This window comes from Equus quagga, chromosome 2 (assembly GCF_021613505.1).
Source record: "Equus quagga isolate Etosha38 chromosome 2, UCLA_HA_Equagga_1.0, whole genome shotgun sequence".
NCBI lineage: Eukaryota > Metazoa > Chordata > Mammalia > Perissodactyla > Equidae > Equus > Equus quagga.
The window spans coordinates 104,063,056-104,090,055 of NC_060268.1; the positions used below are offsets into that span (position 1 = coordinate 104,063,056).

The 27,000-nt window shown below is 50.6% G+C and overlaps 1 protein-coding gene across 6 annotated transcripts in view; it reads left to right on the plus strand.

The window, feature by feature from the left end:
- WDFY4 (WDFY family member 4) overlaps positions 1-27,000 on the plus strand; it is a 301,611-nt gene that overhangs the window by 268,310 nt on the left and 6,301 nt on the right. For 5 of the 6 annotated variants that reach the window (XM_046655140.1, XM_046655141.1, XM_046655142.1 and 2 more), the window contains 8 exons: positions 4,006-4,159; positions 6,767-6,858; positions 14,470-14,682; positions 17,459-17,606; positions 18,630-18,814; positions 19,723-19,881; positions 23,694-23,873; positions 25,800-25,982. In XM_046655140.1, the coding sequence (XP_046511096.1) occupies positions 4,006-4,159; positions 6,767-6,858; positions 14,470-14,682; positions 17,459-17,606; positions 18,630-18,814; positions 19,723-19,881; positions 23,694-23,873; positions 25,800-25,982 (1,314 nt within the window). The remainder of the gene's footprint in view (positions 1-4,005; positions 4,160-6,766; positions 6,859-14,469; positions 14,683-17,458; positions 17,607-18,629; positions 18,815-19,722; positions 19,882-23,693; positions 23,874-25,799; positions 25,983-27,000) is intronic. The other variant, XM_046655145.1, reaches the window with a different exon arrangement.

Consider the following 27,000-nt stretch of genomic DNA (forward strand, 5'->3'; position numbering starts at 1 on the left):
CACCCCCACTCACCCACACTCTCATACTTACCCATATGCTCACACACACACCCCCACTCACCCACACTCTCATACACACGCGCACACATTCTCACGTACTCGCACACACATTCTTGCTTCCTCACCCACAACAGTGATCCGAGGTTGTCAGAGGGCCTGGGAGGTCACAGAGATTCCGAGACCCCCTTGAGCTCACGTAGGAGGTGGATGCGGAAGTCCTGGCCATGGGCCTGGACGCACAGTGACTGCGCTGCCCTGCCTTGGGCACAACTCAGGCCGGGTGAGGCCCCACCGGGCCTGTTGGCGAGTTGTCTCCAGGGGACACCTTCACGTCACTGGAGGCACATCTGCTGGGAGCACAGGTCAGCTGCCCTAGATCCGGCCCCCTGTCTGGGTGCAGTGGTGGGCTGATTTGGGTCAGTCCCACCTGGAAGGAAGAATAGACTTTCTGGCACATATTGTAAAAATATCTGTGTTTTAAGTGTCCTTGAGCATGAACTCAAGTTGCTGCGGGTCAAGATTAAATGGTTTTTTCAACATAGCTTCCCTACCCACGTTGGAGAGGGTTTTTAGCATGTTGCCATTGAAATGCTCATCTGGGGACACGGGTGCACACAGACTCTTTGTCCTCAACGAAAGGAGTGGTGGCTTTAGTGCAGAACACGCCTTTCAAGGATGTTTCCGTTTTTAATCGATGTACCATAATTATGGACTTTGGCCTGATTTGACTCATGTTAGTGTCCAGCGGCAGTCCTGGTCACCCAGTTCGTCCCCCATTATTTTACGTTTAATTTTGATTATCTCTTAGCAAAATTGAGCACCTCTTAAAGTATTTCATTTGAAGAAGGACGCCTAGGGTTATATTGCTTCTGAGCCCTTAAATACGCAAAACGTCTTTCTAGGGTCTTTACATATGAGCCATGTCTTTGTTGTTAGTGCCGTTGAGTTGATTCTGACTCCTAGTGACCCCGTGTACAGCAGAGTGGAGCCCTGCTTGATCTTTTTGTGTCATCCTCGCACCTTCCTGTGCTACATCTGACAACGCTCCACTGCTGCTCGTAGAGTTTTCATGGCCAGTTTCTTCGGAAGTGGGTGGCTAGGTCCTTCTTCCTCGTCTGTCTTAGTCTGGAAGCTCCACTGAGACACCACCACCATGGGTGACCCTGCTGGTATTTGAAATAACTGTGGCATAGCTTTCATCATCACAGCAACATGGACCCATGTCTTCGCTGGGCATAAAATCCACAGACTATGACCTTTTGCCTCAGAAACCTCCAGCCTTGGCTCCTTTGTCCCTGGGAAAAGTCTTATGCTAATAAGAGGTTGTTCCTTTCTTGATCATACTAACCTTGCTATTATTATTATTATTATTATTATTATTATTATTATTATTATTATTTTGTCTGTTTGGATACACATAGGATTCATTGTTCTTTATATTCGAGAGTATCTGCAGAATAGATTTAGGAGCAGATCTTGCCTCAGTAATTCTCTCTGATCACTTTGTTCCCGTCCAATCTCTAGACTTAATTTTGCTGTTGTTTTATTGTATCTTGTTTTGGACTTTCCTTATGGAGCTGCTCGGTCAACCATAATTGTGCCTCTCTGCCTCGCTCCTTCTCTCTCTTTCTTCCTTCTAGCCTCTCTTCCTTCTCTCCTTTTTCCCTTTCCTGAGAATCAAGTCCCGACTCACTGCTGGCAGCCACCAGAGTTGCATCAACCTGCAGACTTCCAGTCCAAGTAAGAAAACAGCTGCACTTTTTCTTCCTGGAGATATGGCATTCGTTCCATATCACAGCAGCGAGAAAACCCATTAATTTTGAAACAAATGTATGCAAATACATTTATTAATATAGGAAATAGGAAAATCAGTTATTGCTTCCTTTATAAATAATACAGGCTTAAGTTTTAAAGATATTACTTTTGCTAAAATGCATTAGACAGCTGTGAAAAAAATAACATTTTTCTTTGTGGTAATATCTTTAACCAGATTTGTAGCACTAACAATATTTCCTATGTATATATTATTTTTATTTAATACAGGTAATCTTTTTATTACCAAATCACATTGTTTCTCAGGAGATTACCATCAGCATTCATAAAAGCTGCAAAAGGAAAACAGGCCGAGGAGGAGACATCAATCTCCCATGGATGGAAGGCTTGGCTGCAGACTGAATACGCAAAGCTCTTAATATGTTTCAGTGAGCTACTTGTTAGATGCAGATTTATTTAGAAACACTCCCCTCCATTTTGTTGCCATTTGAATTTGAATTTGATGGTGGACGTCAACTGCTAATTTCAACCAAGGGCAAAGCGACTTTGGCTCTCTTGGTATCCCTTTCCCTATGCAGAGAATGACTCATGCATCTCACTCGATCCTCGAGTCTGATTTGGAAAATCGACCAGCCCACCAGGATGCCCAAGTGTGGCCGGCCTCAGGTGTGTGGCAGGCTCTCCCTTCTCAGAAACAGCCGAGTCCCCTTGCCCCACATGCAGTTGATCATTTGTCCAGGCCCAGAGATTCCCCAGGGAACTGACACAAAAGCACAGCATGTCCTTTGGAGATGCATCCACAGTGGGACCCCAGTTCTGCCATTCACTGCCTTGGGAAAATCAGTAAACTTTGAGGAACCTCAGTTTTCTGGTCTGCAAAATGGAAGTACCCATTCCTTCCTAATGCACCTGCTGTGAGGACTGAGAGCATCTATGTTATGTATGAAGTGCTAACATAGAGCAGACTTGCCAAGAGAAGGTTCTCGTCCTTCTTTCCCCTTCATCCATGCTGTGGCTGCCCAAAGCTTCCTTAGGTAAATGCTGATGGGAGACCTCAGCCCTCTGAAAAGTGAAGGGAGCTGACAGGGCAGAGGAGGGCACTGACATTCCGGGTCTTACCCCTTCATTCTTGGTGCCACATATGCACTCTGCAGAAGTTGGCAGAAGCAAGGCAAGTTCTGGCTGAACAAAGGCCCAGCAGTGATGGGGACAAGTGAGCTAATGGACCCCAGGGAAGAAAGCATCTCTTGGGCATCCCTCAACTTAAGTTGACCCAAATCCCAGTTGCAGAAGCTTTCTGGCTGCCCTTCTGCCCCCAGCGTCTTCATTCCTCCAAATGGGACCTCTCTGCCTCCTCCCAACCCCACCCCACCATCCCCAGCCCAAGACAACCTGATGAATAAGGATGGCATCAACTGAAGACACTGACAATTCAGATGAGAGGAATGGAGAATCCAAGGAAATAATTTGCTTTAGGTCTAACCTGGTCCCATCTCAGCTCCCAAGCTTGAGACTTCAGCAAGCCACCTGTAGAAACGGGCCTTGGAACCAAGGCTGGCCCTGGTGGGTGCTGCAGACATCTTCACTTCGTGAACCAGCCTCCCATCCCTCGAAGGCTGGTGTGCCTCCAGCTCTCCATCCTCAGGCTCATTCTCTCTTGTCAAGGCTGCTGTTAGTTGTCACCAGGGCCCTGACCTAACCTGCTTTCCTCCACCTCTGTTCCTGGCGGAGGGCTTGCCCTCAGCTCAGAACACTCTGCATCTTCTCTGCCACCAGGCTTGCTGACTCAGCAGGGGTCAACTTCTCCAGGAAACTTGCCCTGACCTCCTTGTATAATGTCTCATCCGCTCTCTGTCCTCTGGTTGGGTCTTTGTGCCTGGTTCAGAACTGGCTCTCCGCAAATGTGCGGGAGATGAAGGAATGGTTTTCCTGTCTCTGATCTGAACCCAGATTTCCAAACCTGGGAAACATTGATCTCTTCAATTATAGTGGATCATGCATCCTCTGTGGAAGCTTCCAGAGAATGCTTGAGCAAATAGATGCATGAAGAAACTGTCTCACACACATGTGGGTTGATGAATGGACGTGTGTGTGGGTGTGATTAAAAAGTTCTAATGTCAGAACCCACACCTAAGTGACAGAACGGACGAGTGGGGGCCCACACGAGCGCTCCCTGTGCAGCCTGAGTTCTCACTGCACGCAGCTGAGCGTGTCGGCCCCTTTTCCTCACAGGGCGGAAGCTTCGATGTGGCAGATAGAATGTTCCACAGCATGAAGAACGCGTGGGAGTCGGCCTCCAGAGAGAACATGAGTGACGTCAGGGAGCTGACCCCGGAGTTCTTCTACCTGCCCGAGTTCCTAACCAACTGTAATTCGGTGGAGTTTGGTGAGTGGGTGCCTGGGCAAGGCTGGCCGGCCCGGGCAGTGGGGGCTCTCTGTCCTGCAGGGCCCCAGCTGTGACTATATCAGTATCTTGGCTGAGCAGCTAAACAGGCCCTACACCAGACCAGTGCGGTTGGCGGGAGGCCTCCCCTGGGCAGCAGCACCCAGTGCAAAGGTGAGAGCTGAGGAAGGATGCTGGGACCCAGGCTGCCAGGGCTGCTGTGAGCCGGGGTCCCACCCATGACCCTACCTCTGAGGGTCCCCAGGCCTCAGTGTGCAGCGAGGCGGCAGCCAGGGAGCAGGAGCTCTTGCTAATAGGCAGGTCTGGCACTGCCCTGCTGCGTACCTTGGACAAACCCTTGCCTTTCTCTGACCCATTTTCCTTCATGTCCCACAAATGGGTTAACCTGGCCTCCATGAGCAGAACCTAGAGGTGCTGTGTCTCCAGGGAGAGATTGCTGGGTGGCGTCCAGCGGCAATTTTGCAGGCACCCTTGATGGTTCCTCGTCCCTGCACTTCAGACCCCTTCTCACCTCCTACTCGACAGGAGGAACAGAAGTTTCAGGAGGCCCCAGCAGGCAGGTCCCCTGGTGATGCGTATGTACTGCGGGAGCCCCCACTGCAAACGTCAGGGGAACTTTCATGGTCAGAGCCTGGGGTGGCGCGTGAGCATCTCTCCACCCAGAGGCAGGGGAAGGGTCTCGCCTGCCCTGTGGAGGGCACACCTGGTGCCCCAGAGGTCCCCTCCCTCAGGGCCCTTCTTCCTCCAAACAGCATATAGGGGCACACACCTGGAGCTAGGCCAGGAAGGGCCCAGGGGACACGGACGAGGAGATCCAGCCTCTGCCCCAGGCACTCACCTCTTGTACGGTGGTTCACAGCCAGAATACCTGGAGAGCATTTAAAGCATGCCCAGGGGGCTGGCCAGGTGGAATAGCGGTTGAGTTTGCGTGCTTTGCTTCAGCAGCCTGGGGTTCGTGGGTTTAGATCCTGATCGCGTTCCACACCGCTTGTCAAAGCATGCTGTAGCAGCATCCCACATACAAAATAGAGAAATACTGGCACAGATGTTAGCTCAGCATAAAAGAAAGAAGAAGATTGGCAACAGATGTTAGCTCAGGGTCAGTCTTCCTCACCAAAAAAAAAAAGAAAGAAAATGCCCAGGCCCAGGCCCAGCAAGTCTGACCCCATGGAACTGGGTGGCCTCAGCAGTGTTCCAGGTTCTCAGATGCCTCACATGCACCAGGGAGGGTAATTCCACAAATACAAAAGGCAGTTCCCACAGGGCATGGTGAGACCATGAAAGGAGAAGTCAGGGGCTAGAAACCAAGAGGAGGGGCGGCCAGCCAGCCTGGGGTTGGGGGAGGGCTGGACGGAGAGCACCAACTCTGCCTTGGACCTGAAGGTGGGGCTCTGCAGACGGCAAGGGGCTCAGCTGCAGAAATGCCGCACACACCAGGGACCAGGTGTCCTCAGGGAAGTCAGGACAAGGGTTATTGAGTATCTCCTGTGTGCAGGCACTTTTTTAAGCACTGAGGGTTTAGTTGGGTCTCCTGGGACAGATGACCCTGAAAGTAATTGTATTCTGTGCAGGGATGAGGAGAGGAGATAGAAAATAGAGAAAAATAAATAAGTGAAACTGTCAGACGCTGAGAAGCCCTAGGAGGAAAGCAGGTAGGAAATGGTTCGAGAGTGACCCAGAGGGCCCTGTGCTGTTCTGGTCCCCAGGAAGGCCCTACCTGAGAAGGTGAACTGAGACCAAATGATGAGAAGGGCCACGCCAGGTGCAGCCCTGTGTGCCAGAGAGAGGGTGACAGATCTATTCCGCTGGCACCACGAGGGCCCTGGGGGGAGTGAGCAAGACCATAGCTAATGTTTACTGAGCAGCCCCCACCTGCCTGGGATTGTTCTAAGCACACTGTGTGTGTCTTCTCTTTTAATAGCAGCCCTGGGAGGAACAGGGAGGAAAGGGAAGCCCTAAGAGGGTCAGCAGTGCGCTCAGGGCTGTGCAGCTATGGGGAGGATGGAGACTCCGGCTGGAGTCTCCAGCCTCCTTTTCTTAACGTCTGCGGAAGCTCCCTCTTAAAACCTTGCCGCCCTCACTTTAAAACTGGAGAGGGAATGTATAAATTATAACATCGATTGAAGAGTCAGTAGGACAGTGTGTGCTAAATACCTAGCATAGTGCCCTGGCGGAGAGGTAGGTGCTCAAAATACGACAGCTTTTATGGTTATTGTTATGATCCCCTATTGTTTTAGTGTTGGATGAAAAGCGCCCAGGTGAAAAGGCATAGAGTGGTGGGGAAGAAGACATACCAACAATGCCGGCACTCTGATCATTTTACACGCCTGTGAACCAAGCACACACTGCCTGGGAAGCAAGGAGGGCCTTGTGGAGGGGTCAAAGGCTTAGAGCCCAAGTAGGAATATTCCAGGCAGGTGTGGGTGGGGGTCACTCCAGACAGAGGAGGCAGGACACAGCTCACAGCCTGACCTGCACGGGATCGACAGTCCCGGACATCATTTTCATCATGTTTCCACCCTCTGGTTCCTAGCCCACTTTGGCTCCCATTTACCCAAAGCTCTGCTGTTTGTTTCTCACCCCATTCAGGCTGCATGCAGGACGGGACAGTGCTGGGGGACGTGCAGCTCCCTCCCTGGGCTGATGGGGACCCTCGGAAATTCGTCAGCCTACACAGACAGGTGAGTCGAGCAAGGTCACGCCAGAGGCCCTGGTATCCGGAAGGAGGACCTCAGCATCACCTCAGCCTCCAGGGGGGCTTTCTGTCCAATGGAGGGCTAGCGACAGGCACTTCTGAGGCTCTTAGATCTGGAGAGTCCAGAGAAGGGGCTGGGCTATGCCCCAGCTTGGCAGGAAATGACTTGGGTTCTAGGCTCTTTCAAGAGCCCCAGAAGGCTTGTGCCAGTGTGTTGTAGGAGTCACTGGGGGAAGCAACTTCAGGTTCTTGTTGAATGGGGGCAAGTCAGTGTCCTTAGCCAACCCTGCAGGCAGGCCCACTCCCTGGACCGTACTGCCCAGTATAGCTCGGAGAGGGGCTCCCACTGGCCAAAGGATATACCAGGACTGGGAAGGACTTGGCTTATTACCAGAAAGGCTGATGCAGGTAGAGGCCAGAGGCCATTTTAGGATACTTATCCTAGATCGAATACCTGAGTTAGCATAAACACATGAAAATGTGTTCAACATCATTAGTCATAGGGAACCATAAATTAAAACCACAATGACATGCGACTTCACACTCACAAGAATGGCTAGAATTTAAAATTCTGATAATACCAAGAGTAAGCAAAGATGTGGAGCAACCAGAATTCATCACACATTGCTGGTGGAAAAAGCAAAATGGTACAGCCACTTTGGAAAAAAGCTTGGTAGTTTCTTATAAAGTTGAAGATACATTTGCCATGTCATCCAGCAATTCCACTCAAAGGTATTTACCCAAGAGAAATGAAAAATGTCCACAGAAAAGTGTGTGCATAAATATTCATCAGTTTTATTCAAACTAGTCAAAAACTGAAAACAACTCAAATGTCCATCAACTGGTAATGGAAAAACAAGTGATACATCCGATGGAATATTACTCAGCAATAAAAGGGGACAGATTACTGATACAAGGAGCAACATGGATGAATCTGAAAAGCATTTTCCTAAGCAAAAGAAGCCAAAACCCAAAGCTACATACCATGGGACTCTATTTATGTGACATTCTGGAAAAAGTAAAACTATAGGGACAGAAGGCAGGTTAGTGGTTATTAAGGTCAGGAGTAGGAGATGATGGGAAAGAAGTACAAGAGAATGTTTCGAGTTAATGTAAGTGACCTATATCTTGATTATGATGGTGGTTACATGACTGCATGCATTTGTCAGAACACATTGAACTATACATTTAAAAAGGTCGAACTTCATTATATGTAAATTGTACCTAAAAGGAAAAAAAAATCTAGGACAGACCTGACTAGTAACAACAAAGCTGTGCCTTCTCCTCTGGACTTCTCCCTTGGCAAGGAGAAAATTCTTCCCTGGTTTATCCTTACCTCTGGAAATTCAGAAACAGCAGTCACCCGTCCTGTGGGCCATGGGTCTTGAGTACTTAGGCCAGAGGTGAACTTGACCTTCAGGTGGCAGCAGCCCTTTCCTTAGATGTTCTCAGAAAAGTTCTTGGCCTAGGGTGAGTGAGCAGGCTCATTCTGCAGGCATGACTGCTGTTGCCAGTGGTCTGTGGTAGGGTGTGTGTGTGTGGGGGGGGGGGGGATTGATCAAATAACCACACAAATAATAGGGAAACTGTAGCTTCAAAAAGTGCTACAAAGGAGAGGCATGCAGTGCCATGAGATAGAGGTTAGAGATGTGATCCTGGGAGGCTGGGTGGTGATGGCATGAGTGGGGAGAGCCCTTTTGGTGGAGTGAAGATTAGGTTGGAGTGGATTAGGATGTTGAGGATTGACATCAGTGAAAACGTCAGAGTAGGAACTTCTGAAAATCCTCTACTTCATAAAGGCAATAGGAATAATGGCAAAATTTGTCATAAGAAACTTTCAGAACTCTGGAAATTAGCCAAAGGCTTGGAACAATCAGGAGACTGTTCCTTCAAGAAAAATGGCTGAATCCTGGTAAGAAGAACAAGCTTTGTAGAGATTTAACTTGCACTATCCCCATTCCTCCTCTCTAGCTCCATAGGAGCCTTGAAAACCAGCACCTCACAATCACAGTGAAAAATAACAGCCTGGTGGTCAATGGAGGGAGAAGACTTGGGCTGGAGGTCTTTCAAAGCCCCTTGCCCAGAGAACTGTCATTATTTGACCTGCCTGGTGGTTCCCTGGAAGACCCCCAGCAAGACTGTCTTTATTTTATGTGACTCAGAGCCTGCCCAGTGCAAACAGCCTTCTCTTCGGTGGCATTTGTCAAAAACAATCAGAGACAATTGTTCAATACTGTGGCTGCAGAGACAGTGGATAATAATTGGACAAACAATAGGCTAACCAAAGAGATTAAAAGGAAAAACTAGGGAATGAGATGTTTCTAGGAGGCCTTGGAAAACTTCAAAATATCCCTGGGAACCTAGAAGGACAAACACATCTGTAGGGCTGTTTCTATGCACAAGGCTGTGCTTGTGCTCAAGATATAGTTAAAAAGGCCCTCAGCCCCCCACCCCCCAACTTCTGGCTTACACTGAGGCTCTGTGCAAGCAGAATGTGAAGGCAAAAGCAGAGTTTTAAACTGCCTGGCTGAACATTGAAACCATGCCCTAACATGCACAGAAAGCCCCTTGGCAAAGACTGGGAGACCTACTGGTTCCAGGCATTTAAAGAAATCTTCATCAAATCATTAGCTGACCATTAAGCTAACAGAGTAGACACTTCAGTGGCCACATAAGAGAAAACACACAGACTTTATAGAACCAGTTCAGAAAAGTCACTAAACAAACAGCAATGACAGAAACAAATCCTCGGGAGAGAGAAGAATCTGATTTCCAGGATTGCCACATCATATTATTTAAAATGTCCAGTTTTCCACGAAAATTATGAGTCATGCAAAGAAAAAGAAAGTATAGCACATAACAAAGGAAAAAAGGCAGTCAATAGATACTGCCTATGGAAGCCCAAATTTTGGACTTACTGGACAAAGACTTTATTTAAATCAGCAACTGTAACTATGTTCAAAGAACTAAATAAAACTATGTCTGAAGAGCTATGGAAGAGTATTATAATAATATCTCACCAATAAGAATATCAATAAACAGAAATTGTATTAAGGCATGAAATAGAAATTGTGGACTGAAAAGGACAGTAACTGACATGAAAAATTCACTAGAAGGGATTAATAGTAAATTTGAGCAGGGAGAAGAAAGAATCAGCAAACTTGGAAGATAGGTCAGTTGAGATTATCCAGTCTGAGGAGCATAAAGAAAAATGAAGAGAGCCCAGAGACCTTAGAACACCCTCAAGCCTACCAGCATGTGTATAATGGAAATACCAGAAGAAAAGGAGAGAAAGCTACAGAAAGAATATTTGAAGAAATAATGTCCAAAAACATTTCAGATTTGATGCACAGCATTAATTTATACATACAAGACGTTCAATTATTTCTAAGTAGGATAAACTCAAAGATATCTACACCCAGATAAATCATAATCAAACTGTCAAAAAATAAAGTTAAGGGGCGGGCCCGCTGGCATAGTGGTTAAGTTCGCGTGCTCCACTTCAGTGGCCTGGGGTTCACGGGTTTGGATCCTGGGCACAGACCCACACACCACCTATTAAGCCATGCTGTGGTGGTGTCCCACATAGAAAGTGGAGGAAGATTGGCACAGATGTTAGCTCAGGGCCAATCTTCCCTACCAAAAGAAGAAAAAAGATAAAGGAAGAATCTTGAAAGCAATGAGAGAGAAGCAACTCCTCACCTACAAGTTATCTTCAATAAGAACAGTTAATATTTCATCAGAAACCTTGGAGGCCAGAAGGCCAGTGGTATGACGTATTCAATGTGCTGAAAGACTATCAACCAAGGATTCTATATCCAGCAAAAATATTACTCAAAAATGAAGATGAAATTAATTAAGACATTCCCTGATAATTGAAACTGAGAGAATTAATCACTAGCAGACCTGACCTATAAGGATTACTAAAAGGAGTTCTTCATCCAGAAATAAAAGGACAGTAGACAGTAACGCAAATCCATGTGAAGAAACAAAGGAAGTGAAGGATGATAAGGAAATGGAGATGATGAGGACGGGTAACAAAAATTTTGGTTGTCGGGGCTGGCCCCGTGGCCGAGTGGTTAAGTTTGTGAGTTCCGTTGCAGGCAGCCCAGTGTTTCGTTGGTTCGAATCCTGGGCACGGACATGGCACTGCTCATCAAATCATGCTGAGGCAGCGTCCCACGTGCCACAACTAGAAGGACCCACAACGAAGAATATACAGCTATGTACCGGGGAGGTTTGGGGGAAAAAAAATAAAATCTTTAAAAAAAAAAATTTTGGTTGTGAAGGAGAGAATAGTGCCTGGAAGAGATGGAAGGTTGAGAGAATGTTAAAGTTTTATTTAAAAATTTTAATAAGCCTGTTTAAAAGGCATTGGGAAAGAGAAGTTAAATACACAAGAGAAGGAAAAAGAAATTCCTGAGAAAGCAGGAAGATTTGGAATCCAAACCACAATTAGAAGGTTAGCTTTACGTCAGAGGTGGGCCAGCTCCTTCACCTACACAGGAGGCAAGGAGGTCAGGGGGTTGCAGATGAAGGTAGGTTTATATATGTTGTCAGGAAGATATGGGATTCCTAATTGGTGGCTTCTATTTTTCTCTGTAAAGTAGGAGATGTGGTCACCTGCTGAGAGTGGGCAGTGGGAGAGGGTCAGAGTTGAGGAGAGCGCAGGAAATGTGAAATAGTCATGTGGAGAGATGAAGCATGAGTTGACCAGAAAAACATATCTGGGTTTTCTGGTGATGCTCAATGTCCATTTGAGATTGGTGACCAAAAATTGTAGGATAATCAGTGTGCCCCCTTGTGTGATGTTCTCCAGATACTCTATTATAGTCATGAAGACAGAAAATATTTGAGTTTGCTCAGTGTTGTGAAAAGACAGAGGTACACATGATTCAGTAACATAACAAGAGGCATTGACCAGGGTGTTATTGAAATGATGGGCCACTAAATCTAAGCTAGCTCAAAATGTGGCTGAAGACGGGCCAGCACGGTGGCATAGTGGTTAGGTTTGCACCCTCCACTTCAGTGGCCTGGGGTTCACGGGTTTGGATCCCAGGTGCAGACCTACACACTGCTCATCAAGCCATGCTGTGGCGGTGTCCCACATACAAAATAGAGGAAGATTGGCACAGATGTTAGCTCAGGGACAATCTTCCTCACCAATAAAAAAAGAAGAAGAAGTGGCTGAAGACAGGAAAGTGTTGATAGACTGCAAAGAATTAAAAGGGCAAGGGGGCTGGAAGTTCTGACAAGGTGGAAGAATAGTCTTAAGAAGTGGTTAAACAACAAGCAAAGTGAAGATATGACTTCATCAGCTGGGATGTTTGATGAGTGATTTTGGAGATAGAGGAGTTATGGATACCGACATAGGTGGTTTTGTGTCTATGAGAGTGAGTGACTTTAGGCGGAGTGGAGGCAGAAGTCACTGGAGAAGTGGAGCTTAAGGAACTGAGGTGAGAGGTTGAAATCCCTGAGGATGATGGCAGATCTTGGGGAAGGAAGGAAGGCATGGCCGGGAGTCACCATCTTTGATGAATGAGGAGAATGGAAGAGAAGCTGGTAGATGACAGCAGTGAGGATGGGGGGGGTGGTAAATTACATCTCATGAAGCACAGAGGAGCAGATTTTTGGTCTTTTAACAGGAGGGTAGAGGAATAGTGGTCTGGAGGTGACAATGAGGATTAAAAGGACACCAATCCCACCTACTGGCCCCAAGACACGTGGGATGTAACCTGGCACGTGGCCACACTGGAGGCTCAGGGGAGAGCCGGGCCTCGACTAAGGAAAGGAGGTGGAAGGGATGCTCAGAGAGAGCCTGAAGATATGGGAAATGTGTTGGTTATGAAGCGGGAGGAAAAGAGGCCCAGAGGAAGGGTCAGATGTGCTGGCCTGTGATCTTCGCTTGGGGGTGTGACCTTTCTGCCGTTGCGGTCACCAGCAAGTGCTTTAATGCGAACGTCTACAGAAGGCTCTTAGGTGTGCTCCAGGCTAGACGGTAGGCTGGGGAGCCACGCCTTTCATCACACCTCCCATGGCATTACCCACATGTGGCCTTCTTAAAGTCACTGTGGCCATCTGCCTCAGGAAACTAACCTGGCCCAGGTGACCTGCCTTCCCAGGCCCAGGCGTAGGGCTGCATGTCCTCCCAGAGAGTTGATAAGGGGAACCCAGGCATATTCCAGATGAATGTCTTTGGGTCCTGGGGACCCAGCTTTGGAGTTGGGCTCTGCTCAGCAGAAACAGGTGCCATCTCTCAGGTGAACCGGGACTTCCAAACACTGGCCCGCATTTCCCTTTGCTCGTGTGTGGCAACTGTTGAGAAATATTGCCAATCTGGGCACCCTATTCTGAGCCAGCACCATCCATCTGGGCTGTCTCCATGAAGGGTCGAGCAAGCTATGCTAATTTTTTTTGTTTCCTGTTAGATGTCACCTTCCGTTACAGGCAGGTGTTGCTGGCTTCCAGCGGGAGCTGTATTCCTAAGCGGGGTGAGGTTTAGGTCCCCCTCGGAGGCTGTCAACTCAGAGCAAGTCTCCGTGGCTGAGTCTGGAACATCTCCTGTCCTCCCACCCAGAGACAGCAAGCCTGCACGTGGACAGAATGTTCCTCAAGGCCATCACACGCTTGTCTCCTAGGGCCTGGGTGAAATGCTCTTGCCTCCTGCCTTCCAGGCTGGACAGAGGTGCCCCAATCAGGGAAGCTCACATCCTGGGGACCGAGCTGCGCCTCAAAGGCAGATTCCATCCTTTCCCTTCCAGGGATGACTTAGAAAGGGCTCCACACCCAGGTGTCAATAATTTCTAGGTACTTGAGTGAAGTGAGGTCTGCTCAGTGGGGATAGATGTCCCCCTGTGGGGTTCTGAGGCCTGAAAGTTGGGGGTTGGCATGATGGATTTACAGAAACACATAGGAGCCTGCCCCAGAAATGGGGTAATTATACCTGCCAGCAAAAGGTGGTGTCAATGGGTAGAGACAACACACATAAAACCCCAGGCCAGTGCCTGGCACCCAGTAGGCTCAGTGTAACACTACGTGAGCTCTCCACACACCAGGCATGGGCACAAACTAACTTTCATATAAACGCACAAAGAAGGTGCACTTATTGTCCCCAATTTACAGATGAAGAAACTGAGGAACAGAGATGGTAAGGAACGTAAGTGGCAGTCCTAGGGTCCAGTCTGCTCCAGAGCATGTCCTCCTAACTGCTTAGTGTCGGCCTCCTGATGTCTGGTCAGAATTGGTGCTCCCTGTGCCTATGTCAGATCTCAGCAGGACCCCTGGACTTTATGTTCAGTTTGGTCTCTTCCATTTAGATATCGCTCCCAGACCTGCATGGCCTAGACATGCTGAACCTCATGGCTATTGTACGGAGTGCATGAGGTGGCGTGGTGGGAACAGTCAGATCTGCTCTGCCACTCATTGGAGGCAGGAATTGGGTGGTCCTTGGGTAGCCTGCGCGTCTGCCCACTTCGTGCTCTTCAAGCCCAGGAGACAGAGCCAGCATCCCGATGCATGTGCCCCCTCCTGATTTGTGCAGAGAGTGCAGCAGTCCAGGAGGGGCTGCATTTCTCATGCTCTTTGCTTTTGGTTCCAGGCTTTGGAAAGCGACTTTGTCAGTGCCAACCTCCACCACTGGATAGACCTCATTTTTGGGTACAAGCAGCAGGGGTCAGCCGCGGTGGAGGCTGTCAATACCTTCCACCCCTACTTCTACGGTGACAGAATGGACCTCAGCGGCATCAGTGACCCCCTGATCAGGAACACCATCCTGGGGTTCGTCAGCAACTTTGGACAGGTGCCCAAACAGGTACGGCACGCCGTGCCCTTTGTCTTGCTTTCTCAAAAGAGTGTGTGCACCGTGAGCTTGGGAGGGAGAGGAAGGGAGGACGTTTTCTCCTGGGACAGGAGCAAGAGGGACTGGAGAGGCAAGACGGTCTCCAGTCATCTTCCTACCACTTCAACGTCAGGGTTTAACCCTCAGTTACCACGTGAGGGTGATGAAGGGGATGGCATCACTAATGATAATGATGAAGGCTGCCTTCATCTGTGACATATGTGATGGATACTCCACGAAATCCACTGGATTTAATTCTTTATGTATGTATCTACCCTACACGGTTGTTGTGAAGAGCCAATGAGTTAAGACATCGAGTGCTTGAAAGTGCCTGAAATATGACTAGCATTCAACAAATGTTAGTTATTAGTGTAATTACCTCATTGAATCCTTGCATAAGCCCTGGGTACAGATCAGAAGCCTAAGGCTCAAAGGGGCTAAATAAATAACTTGCCTACCATTGCGCCGTTGGCAGGTGACAGGGTCGAGCTCCAGCCCCACCTGGCTGGCTCCAAAGCCGCATCCATATTTCCACCAGCGTGAGGGCATTGAAGTTCTGCCCCCTGCGCCCCTGGTGGAATTGCAGGGGTCACACGTGGGCCTTTTGCTCTGCTGGCTCCATCCCCCATCAGGACAGTCACGCAGCAATGTAAGGCTTTGCAATCATGTTGACATCCTGATGGACAGTGTGCAAGAGAGCTCGGCGCTTATTTAACTGATCCCAGCCCTGCTGGTCCCCAAACTTCAGTTCAATGTAGACACGTTCTCTTCCCAAACACAGCCATCCGGGTTCAGAAGCATAGCCCTACTAGGGCTGGGGTCCCAGCCTGGGCAGTCAGGAGCCAAATGAGTGCATAAACCCAGCCAATTCCAGGACTGTCCTGGGCAACAGCTTTCCCCGCACGTAGCCATGAGGCTGGGACGGGCTCATGGCACAGTTAGTGCAAAGCTAATACATCTTTTCTGCCTGGCCTTCCGTGACATGCTGGGGTTTGCTCAGCTCCCAGGTATGTATGGGGAATGTGGGAGGGTCTGAGGGTGACTTGGAGAATGGGTGGCACATCCAAGTGTGGGTTTGGCCAAGAGGGGCTTGGTAGAAAGGAGAGAATTTCCAGAAAGAAGCTTGGGTAGCTTAATGGTTTGTTTCTTTAATAAAAAAAAATATAATAATACAGGGGCCGGCCCAGTGGCGCAGTGGTTAAGTTCGCATGTTCAGCTTAGGCGGCCCGGAGTTCACGGGTTCGGATCCCGGGTGCGGACATGGCACCGCTCGACAAGCCATGCTGTGGCAGGCGTCTCACGTATAAAGTGGAGGAAGATGGGCACGGATGTTAGCTCGGGGCCAGTCTTCCTCAGCAAAAAGAGGAGGATTGGCAGCAGATGTTAGCTCAGGGTTAATCTTCCTCAAAAAATAATAATAATACAGAGAAAGCAATTAAATAATTCCAGGTCATAGCCACCAGCATGCAGTGTCCTGTGTTGTATACTCACAGTCTTTGTTCACAAGCGAAAATATTTCCACATGAGTGTGATGATGGAGTACACCCAATTTTAGATTCTGCGTTTGCTTAATGACATATCATAAGCGCTTTTACAAAATAATCCTAAATAATCTTCAGTCTTAGAATTCTTCAAGTGTCCCAGCCTAAAGATGGGATTAAAATGCTTCAGAACTGAGCACTGTTCCCTTGAGGGGCTGTCCCTGCCGAGGCTGTTACGGGGACCCAGCCCATGGAAGCTTTCGCCATTCCACTCTGCAAAGACAAAGGTTCTTTATTGAACACTCATTTAAAAATCATCGTTCTGATTTCTGTCTGTATTGATCACCCACCCAGCTTTGCTAGATCGTCCAGCATCTGATCGAAGGCTGTAACTGAGCCAAGGATGCTCTGAGACCCCCCGGCTGCCCGCCGAGCCCCACCTCTGCCCATGTGCCCAATGGAGGCCAGCTCCCCTCCCATCATGGTGCCCAGTGGATGTTTCCATCTGGGAGCTGAGGAATGTGCCCCATGGCTGGAGAAAGCAGCCCAGCCTGAGCCCAGTCAGGCAGGGGAGGGTGGAGAGCTGGCACTGGCCTCGGCTGCACTCTCTGGTCCAGCAGCAAGGATTCTGCCAGACAGCATGGCCACGCACTTCATGCTTTGCACGGTTATGCAAAAAGTTTGGCATTAGGGACAGTTTAACAATAGAGATCTAAGAAAACTGAAAATAAGCCACTAATGGAGTTTGCCTGTACTCTTTGGAATATTTGAATGGTTGCTATTAAAGAATTCTGCGTGGATGGCCAGATGGATGTGCCTGCAGAGAGTCTGTAAGGGAAAGGAAAAAAATATGGGGACTAGCTGAAGCACATGAAGAGAGATGTGATCCAGGGAGGGAAGAAGGCCATTCTGACCCCGTGATTTGAGAAGCAGCTCTCCTGGGGACCAGGGGCTCCTCCGTGAGGTCATCCTTTCCCCAAACAGCTTGGAGAAGCAGACAGATTTGGCAGCCAGGAGGGCTGTCTCAGCCAGCCCCGCACTGTGACCTCGAGAAAGTAGCTGCCCCTCTCTGAGCCCCAGGCCCCTCATCTGCAGCATCCGAGGGTTGAACCAGATGGTTCTGGTCATGCTCCCCTCGGTCAGGAGCAAGCCCAGCCCAGGCAGGCCCAGAGCGAAGGTGCAGCCGTGACTTGCACGGGGACAGCTCCTTCTCTGACCATCTTCCCTACTGACCTGTGCATGGTGCGTCTGTCCCCTCGCCTCTCCAGCTCTTTACGAAACCGCACCCAGCCAGGAGTGCCGCCGGGAAGGCTTCCCCTGGAAAGGATGTCTCCACACCCGCCAGCCTGCCTGGCCACCCGCAGCCCTTCTTCTCCAGCCTGCAGTCACTGAGGCCCTCCCAGGTCACAGTCAAAGGTAAATGCCTGGCCCTGCTTTGTCGGTGCCCTGACCCAGAGTCGTCCCTTCAGTGACTGGCGTTCCTTGGGAGGTTTTGGGGCACAGAGCTGGGCAGGTCTGGGGTCTGCCAGGCTGGCTGTGTATCCAGGCACAGCAGGAATCTGGGAGGCCTCTGCTCTGGCAGTGTCCAGGACCACGTCTGGGAGACCCTGACTTCTGAAGGCCCGCCTGTCCTTCTGTCTGTCTGCCACACACTCCTGTGTCTCTCTCATGCACACACACACATGCACACTTCTCTCTCTTTCATGCAAACACACCCCTCCTCACCTCCAGCGCCGAGGGAGGAAGTCCCAGGTTCCCGAGGGAGGGTCGCAGCCTCCACTCCTTGGTCTCTGCAGTCTCTGTTGCTCCTAAGCACGCAGGCGGGCCTGCAGCCACGAGCCAAGAGCATGTGCCTGGGGCAGCTGGCCCTGGCGTGGGTCCCTGCCCCTTGCCTCCTGGAGAAGCCGTTTGTGTGTGAGGTCTGCCAGCTGTGCCACCCTGGGGCCTGCCCTGCCTTTGAATGCCCCTCTCCAGGGAATAGCATTCTGGAGTTGTATGAGGAGTGTAAGGTCGGGTCTGCTGGGACTTTTTTCTTTGAGGTCCAAGAACGAGGTCCTTGGCACACCCAGCCCTGCTAGATATGGTCCCCGGGAGGGGCAGGAAGTGCAGAGCCCCAGGCCCCTGTGGCTTTGTGCCATCTGGCCTGGTACCCTTGGCTCCTCTTCCCCTGGCATCATGCCCTAAGAAACACTGCAGGGCCGCACACTGAATGTAAACGCTAAGTCAGGGGAGCAGCCGAGGGCCGGGAACCCGGCTCAGGGCCAGAGTCTAGCTCAGCCACTGGAGTGAGGCTTGGGAGCGAGGCGCCTCGGTGAGCGGCTGCAGCCGGCCGTGTGCTTTGTCAGGTCCGGGTTGCCTGCCCCTGGCTCCTCTCCCGGCCCAGCTGAAGTGGGTGCTGTCCTTTGACCTGTGAGCTCCACCATACTGACTGGGGGGCAGATATGTATCTTTTCTCTCTAGGCTCAGAATCCCCCAAAGGAGCCATCGGCCACATCGTCCCCACCGAGAAAACCATCCTGGCCGTGGAGAAGAACAAGGTTCTGCTGCCTCCTCTCTGGAACAGGACCTTCAGCTGGGGCTTCGACGACCTCAGCTGCTGCCTCGGGAACTATGGCTCTGACAAGGTGCGTGGGCGCCGGGCAGCGGGCGGCCGGGGGGCCTTGGCCTCATTCTGGTTGGGGCAGAGCCCAAAGGAGGCCCAGCCGCCTGTGCCCCACTTCCTCCATGTGGCTGTGCCCCCAGCCTAGGAGCGAGAGGGTTCAAGTGACAGTGCCAAGGGCCCCTGTGGGCCAAGCCTCCAGCCCACGTTGCGGGGAGTGGAGCCTGCAAGTTAGAGATGCCCTCTGCTACCTCCATAGCGGTCTTGGCCGCTGGCTGGTCACGTGGCTACATTGAGCCCCACCAGACTGTCCCTCAGTCTGAGTCAGAGTGAGCATCTAGCTGGGGCCAGAAGCAAGCCGTCTGGTCATGTATCCTCTACCCCTGCTTCAGGCCATCCAGTCATCTCGCCTTCTTATGTGGCCCTGCCACCTCCCAGCCTCCTTTCCTGGCCTTGCTCCCCTCTCGCTCCCCCATCACACAGCATGAACTCCTGCCCACCAGACTCTCTCTTCTCCCTCCCTAGCCTTCCCCCACCATCCTCACGAGGCAGCCAGCGGACCTGGTCCCAGATGTCACTGGACCTGGTCCCAGATGTCACCGCTCCTGGTAGCGATCTCTGACCTCCCCAGGCTGAGGCCCCAGCCTCCTGGTACTCGTTGTGCTCATGGAGAGCTCTTGCTGCATCCCCAGAACCTCCTGCCTGCTTGTCTCTCCCCACTTGCTAGAGTATGAACCCCCAGGGACAGGCCTGGACGGCCTGGATTGTGTCACCAGGGCCTGGCTTCCAAACAAGTGACACGTCCCCTGTTCCCAAGGCACACAGGCAGCCCAGTAGCATCCAGACCTGCCCTCCTCTCTCTGTCACTCTGTCCCAGGCTCACAGCTTCGTGCCAGCCCTCGCACCAGGGCTCATCCCACTTGCCTCCCACAGATCCTGATGACGTTCGAGAACCTGGCCGCCTGGGGCCACTGTCTTTGCGCCGTGTGCCCGTCCCCTACGATGATCATCACTTCTGGGGCCAGCACCGTGGTGTGTGTGTGGGAGCTCAGCATGGCCAAAGGCCGCCCGAGAGGCCTGCACCTCAAGCAGGTATGGTGCCTACGGCAGGGACGGTGCTTGGGGACAGGCACGGTGACTCAGGCAGGTACGGTGCCCTGGCTGCTCCAGCCCCCTGAGCACTGATGGCCCAGCTTCCTCGGCAGCAGAGAATGTGGTGAGGCGCTGAGGGGGGCACACGGCTCTGTGTCATCTGGGGGCACTGTTTCATGCCCATTGACAAGCACACGGGGCAGGTGGCTCCATGGAGACGCTGACCCCAGGGAGAGACGCTGGGCACCCATCAGGGCCAGGGACACTGGTTTCCCTGAACTCGAGAACATTTCTGAGCATTTGCCACGGGCACTTGTACGTGCACAGCATCAACTCACCTTCTCAACAGCCCTATCAGGTCATCTCTGCTTGACAGGTGAAAAGAACAGGTGCAAGGAAGTTAAGTGACTCTCCAAGATCACAGGGCCAGAAAATAAAAGGCTTTCAGAACAGGTGTGGTGGTGGCAGGAGCAGAGCGTCAGCCGAGCGCGAGTTCTGCTCCTGCCCCTCAGACCCCGGCTGCTCGTAATAATAATAATGAGCAGAGCGGCCCTCACCACTTACCTGTGACTCCGTGCTTCAACTGTAACCTCGTAACGCTCGTGCTGTTACTGCCGCTCTCAAATGCAGAAACTGAGGCTCAGAAGGGTCGAGTTTACATCTTCACCTGGGTTTGTCTCACTCTAAACTCACGCCTTCTCCCTGTGTACGCTTGAACTTGCCCGAGGATATCTCGAGGGGGCTCGGCCAACTCTGAAATGCAGATCGTTTCCACATCTGTTTTGTCGTTAGCCGTAGAGCCCCAAAGTAACAAAAAATGAAACTCACCACCGGCCACATTTCCTAGACCGAACGTGTCTCGCTGGCACAGACACTGAGTTTCTCTGTGTGTGTTTCAAGCCACCCCCTGCGCACGTGGTGCATGGTGGGCACTCAGGAAACGTGAGCTGCAGGAATGATGGAGCAGGGCCCCTTAATCCTACAGAGGCGGTGGCAGCTGCTGAGAGGCAGCCGTGCGGTGCAGGTCAAGTGCAGGCTGCCTTCCCCCTGCTCTCAAAGGAAACCCTCCGAAGCCCGCCTTGGGGCTCCCTGCCTTTCATGATCTTCATCCTGGAGGTTCCCTGACTCCTTCCCTCGGCTGCTGTGTCAGGGGGCTGGGCTTTTATCCCTGTGCTGAGTGAAGAGGCTGTGCCTTCCCCGTGTGGAGCAATCTCCCAGGCATCACTGTGGGATGGCGGGAGATTCAGCCCAACCCCAAAGCCCGCCTTGGGGAGCCGGGAAAGCAACCTCCCACGGCTGCTCCCAGCTGCTGTTCAGTGGGGAAGCTGCACTGTGAAGGCCCCGGTATTGATAGCATAAAAGTGTAATTTATCACCCTCTCCTTCTTCTAAATCAAGAGAAAAAGTGACGGACGGGGAATCCCACATGCTCTTAATTCCTCTGCGAAATAAAGCTCTTTATCATTCACCCACAGAGGCTGACACGGCCTTGGGGATCCCCCAGACCACCAGCTGCTCAGCAAAGGGAATCCATGCCTGCCTTGTAGACAGAGAAGTCATCATTAAATAGCTTCATAAACAGTCTTTACAAGTGTTTTATTTTAAGAGCTATTACAACATTAAAGACAAATTTCAAATGGACAAATTTGAAATTTATTCAAATTTCAAATTTATTGAAACAAATAAAATATGTTTATTCTATTTTCACCCAGCCTATCAAGTTGTTTCCACTTTTTTACCATCTCCATCATTTGCATTTCAATTGTTCCATATTATTCCATTGCGATAACATTATATTTCAATTGTTTCATTGTCAATGCCCCACATTTGAATAAACCATTCCTTCTAAACCTAGACAATTACCTTGCTTCCAAGTTTTAACTATTTTAAACAGTGCCGCAGAAAACATCTTCTACAGATCGCTGTTTGCTTCTGATTAAATGTTTCCTTAAAGTGAATTTCAAGAAGCAGAATAACCAAGCAGTGACATAATGCTTTCCATAATGGTTCTATAGCTTTGCAATGCCACCAACCATAAATGTGGTCCCTATCTCACCACAAAGTATCCAGCATGGGGAATTATTTTCAGAGGTTTGGATTTCTCTGAATTTTAATTAAATTTTTTAATTAATTTTTTTTTAATTTAGAAATTTTTATTTTTTGCTACTTTCATTAGGTATAAGATGATACAGTGAAGTTTTGCTTGGCCACGTAGAGAGGTATTATCCTGAGAAAACAAAAGAGCTGGTGGAGAACACATTTAAAACTGCTCTCCCCCTTCGCTGATTTCCCTGGTCTTTCCAGAAGGGGTGGGGGTGCTGTTGCCAGTGATGCTTTTAGTTTCCAGGCTGGTGGGAGGCAACAAGCCTCACGCAGGTGGGCAGTGTCTGCCCGCAGGCTGGTCCCTGGCTCTCCAGCGCCTCCCCTGCAGAGCACAGCAGACGGCTCCATCATGGGCGCTCAGGCTCAGAGCTTCTCTCTCTGGACCCCCCCTAGCCCTCAGCCCTGGGTCCTCTGGCCTGCACTCTTTGCAGTCGTCGTGTTCCCAGTGGTCAGAACTTAGTCATCAGAATACTCCTGTCAAATCCTCCACTTTCCTCTCCTCATGTAGACAGATTCCCCTTCTCCTGGGACGACCAAATCTTCTTCCTAGGGTCACGCCCGGAACCTTGCCAGCACCATCTAACGGGTGCTGTGTGAGGATCCATCGAGGACAAATGGGACTCCATGGCAAAACTTTTAATTGCTGTGACCAGGCAAAGTCATTGAAAAATGATGCTCAGCCTCATTGACCTTAGTGAGTGACAGTGGAGTGTCCTGAGGGTGCAGGTTTACCCCTAGGTGGGTCAACACAATCGTGTTTCAGAGCACCACCTCCGCACTTCTCTGGCTGACTCCAGAGGGCGGCAGGCACGGGTGTGCACAACAGCTCTCAGATGAGGCTTACCCAGCAGCCTTTGGGACGGTTGTAATGGAAACCATGCTGTTACCGGCGACCATGGGCCTGAGGGTACCAGTGTGCCTGGCAGACTGCCCCAGCCCCTCAAGAACATGTTCCCAGGGAGCAAGGCTCCTGGCCAGATCTGGACACATAGCCGTCCATGAGCCAGGCCAGGCCCTGCACAGGCCAACCTAAGGGCCAAGACCAAGGCCCTGAATGACCGGCTGCCACATGGCCAGACTGGACATGAACCTGGATCCCTCGGACGTGAAAAGTTACATCTTTTCAATTATGACCTGACCTCACTGCCTTCTTCCCAGTTTAGCTTTCAGGCATGTTTCTGAGGCTCCCTTAGTGTGGTGCGCAAAGTTGAGCATGCGTGAGGGCTCGGGAAAAGCCAGGTTGCGAGGCCTCACCGCCAGAGTTTCTGAGGCAGGGGGTCTGGGAAGGGGCCTAAGAATTTGCATTTCTAATGAGTTCCCAGTTGATGCGATGCTGCTGGTTGGGGCACCACACCTTGCGAAGCAGCTCTCTTGCATATTAATAGTGGTGTGTGCTGCTTCAGGATGCAAAGCTAATGTGGAGGACTGCAGAGCATAAGGGCCCTACTGGGGTCTCTTGAGTTCTGACAAAAGGACTACTGGTTCTCCCCAGCTGGGCCTCAACCCTGGAAACCCCTGGAACTGAGAGGCCAACCATGGACGCATGCACTCACACACACGCACTCCCCACAGGCTTTCGGATCACTGAGTCACTCTGAACTCCTGTTTCCTCATCTGGGACCCAGCAGAAAAAGGGAGGGCAGAGTGTCCCTCCAAGTAGCTGGATTAAGCGTCCTTCTCATAGCCTGTGGGTCTGTCTCTTGTCCCTAGGCCTTGTATGGACACACCCAGGCTGTCACATGCCTGGCTGCATCAGTCACCTTCAGCCTCCTGGTGAGTGGCTCCCAAGACTGCACGTGCATCCTGTGGGACCTGGACAACCTCAACCATGTGGCCCGCCTGCCTGCCCACCGGGAGGGCATATCCGCCGTTGCCATCAGTGACGTCTCGGTGAGGCCCCTCTTTCTCAATGTGTGTGTCCTCAACATGTCTGTGAGCCTGTGTGGTAGCATGCGTGGTAGCATGGTGGACAGTGCCCCAGAGAAAACGCAGGGGCAGAGAGATGCTGGCTATCCCAGAATGCTGAGAGGGCCCCGAATGTGTGGAGCATTCTCTACGCAGGAGGGTGGAGCCATCAACATGTGCAGCACCTGGGTCTAGATTCTATGTTTGCTTCTGTGTTTTTCTCCCTCTGGGTGGTGGGGTGGTGGGAGGTGTGTGGGTGGGGTGTGTTCTGGCATGGGCTTCAGGGGGTTGGGGCAAGAAGTTGGCTTTGATGAGGGATGTGCTAGGTTTGACTGACTAATTCAGCTAGTTGACTGCAAATCGGTGTTGACTCAGCAGGTGTCTCTGGTCTCCAAGGCAGGAAGGGGACTGCCTCTGCTTGTCCTTTCATGCTGGCTGTTAAAGATAAGCCTGTTAGGAACGTGTGTGTGTGTGTGTGTGTAAGAGATAGATAGAGTTCAAGAGATATTAGTGTGGAGCTTTTCCCAGCTTCCCCATCATAGAGCATGGAGCTTCATAGGAGGAGGAAGAGGACATGATAGAGGTGCCCCCTGGTGCCAACTTTGGCTGAAAGTTGTGCTCCTGGTAGGCTTGAATCCAGGGTGAATTTTAGATGGGCAGGTGGAGGATGGATGGATGAGTGGATAGATAGGTGGATGGATGGATGGGGGAATGGATGGACGGATGGAGGGAGGGGTGTAGGGAGGGATGGAGGGATGGATGGAAGGAGGGATGGAGGGATGGATGGATAGGTGGGCAGCTGGAGGGATGAATGGGTGGATAGATGGCAGGTGGGTGGAGAGATGGATGGATGAATAGTTAGGTATGTGAGTGGATGGATATTTGGGTGAATTAGTGGGTGGATAGGTGAGTGGGTAGAAGGAGGATAGACGGATGGATGGTGGGTGAATGGATGAATGGGTGGTAGACAGGGGAAGGCATCCAGCCCTGTCTAGGAGAATATAAAACGCATAAGGAATTATGTCCCCAGACCTCAGAGAAGAGTGATATAGGATAACAACTTGTTGAACTCATCTTGTCCTGAAGCCATTTGAGTTCCCTAAGTGCTTGCTGGGCCCAGTGCTGGATGCTGGGCAGAGATGTATCAGACATGGTCCCTGGCCTCAGGCATCCTCTAGCAAACAGTTCAGGAAGGGACATGATGGAGCCCAGCCCATGGAGCTGTGGAGGGGCATGGAGCTCCCTATATCCCTTCTGTCATTAGAGTAAGATTCAAAGACATGGCCGCAGGTGGTTCTGTGGGTCCTTGGTGACAGTGGCCACTGCTCCTTTGGACACAAAATAAACAGGGACTTGAGAAGCAAACACCCTGGACAGAAACATTTCAGGACATGCAGTGAGGACATGTCTCCTCAGAAATTCCCTCTGGAGGGACGTTGTTCAATTTTATGAGCCACATGCAGTCATTTGAACCTTGGTACCCTGCCCTCCTCTAGGTGATGTCCAAAGCTTCTTCATGGGGACAGGGCTGGCCAGCCAGGTGCAGGCTCTGTGTCCAGAGCCAGGGGTGGTCTCCAGGCTATATCTCCTATGCCAGTCAGTATACTTCCAGGGAAGGGGCTGTGGGAGGAGTCCAAAGGGTGAGCCAGTCAGCCTGTGCTGGCGAAAGCAATGTCCAAACACATGATTGCAGTATGGAAAGAACTAGAAGTTTATAGTTATGTGAAAACACAGCAGACCTGTGAGTCAGCTGGGAAGAGGTGGGTGTCTGGAGGTCTTGGAGTACCTCAGTTAGTCTTTAGAAGATGGCAGGTTGAGGATGCTTGGGTGTACAAACTGAGTGGCTGAGCAAGTGGCAGATGGGCAGGCACAGTCCCCAGCTTGGAGTGAAGCCAGCTTTCACTGCTGTAGGGCACCATTGTCTCCTGTGCGGGAGCCCACTTGTCCTTATGGAACGTCAATGGACAATCCCTGGCCAGCATCACCACAGCGTGGGGCCCAGAAGGAGCCATAACCTGCTGCTGCGTGGTGGAGGGGCAAGCATGGGACACAAGTCATGTCATCATCACTGGGAGTCAAGACGGCATGGTCCGGGTAGGTGTGTCTTGGGCAGAATGAGGGCATGGTACAAGAAATGTGTTCATCTCCATTCTGTTCACTTCCTCCAATGGTCCAAATCTATGGGCTGCATTTGAGACCATTCCAGATCAGGTCCTCACAGCAAGTGAGGGCAAGAGCAAGGCTCTTTCCAGACAAAAAGTAAATAAGTAAATAAAATTATATATAATTTTATACACATCTACACTCATAAAATGAAATAAACACTTATTGTCACACGATATGAAAACTGAATGGCCAAATGCATAAGAACATAGCCCACTGATGAAAAGAGATATTTGGGCCATCCATTCATCCATCCACCCACTCGTCCATTCTGTCCTCCAACTATTTATCTCTCTGCCATCCATCCATCCATCCTTCCAACCTTCTATCCACCTCTCCTTCCATCCATCCATCCTTCTATCCACCTCTCCTTCCATCTACCCATCCATCCATCCACCTGACTATTTGTTCCGTTAACTATCCATCCATCCATCCATCTGTTGAACTTTGGCTCTGTGCCAAGACATCATATACGCCACAGGGCACACAGAGATTAATGATAGACAGACCCCTTGTCCTTAATATGCTCATATTCTAGAAGAAAAGACAGAAAATATATGTATGTGGTTCATGCTGTGATGGGGATAATCAGAGAGTGCCGTGGCTCCTCCGAGTTGGGCCATGACGAGAGAGAACATCAAGAAACCAAGAAGAGAAGGAAGGGAAGCCCTGAGGTGGAAGAGCGTGGGAAGAACAAATACAGGCGAGTTTTCTGAGACTGACAGGAAAGGTGAAGCAATGGGTAAAGATAAGGCATACTTAAGAGGCTTACTCAAGAAACTGTCACTTGACGTCCACAGTTTATGAAAGGAAATGTCAATAGAATGCCACAAGGTATTCAGGAAAATGTCCACTGAATTCTACAAGCAGTTATGAAAGCTTGCCATGTGCCCACATGGCTAAAACTTAGCCTTGCCCTCCAGGGGCCTCCATGCTCAAAGTCTCAGAA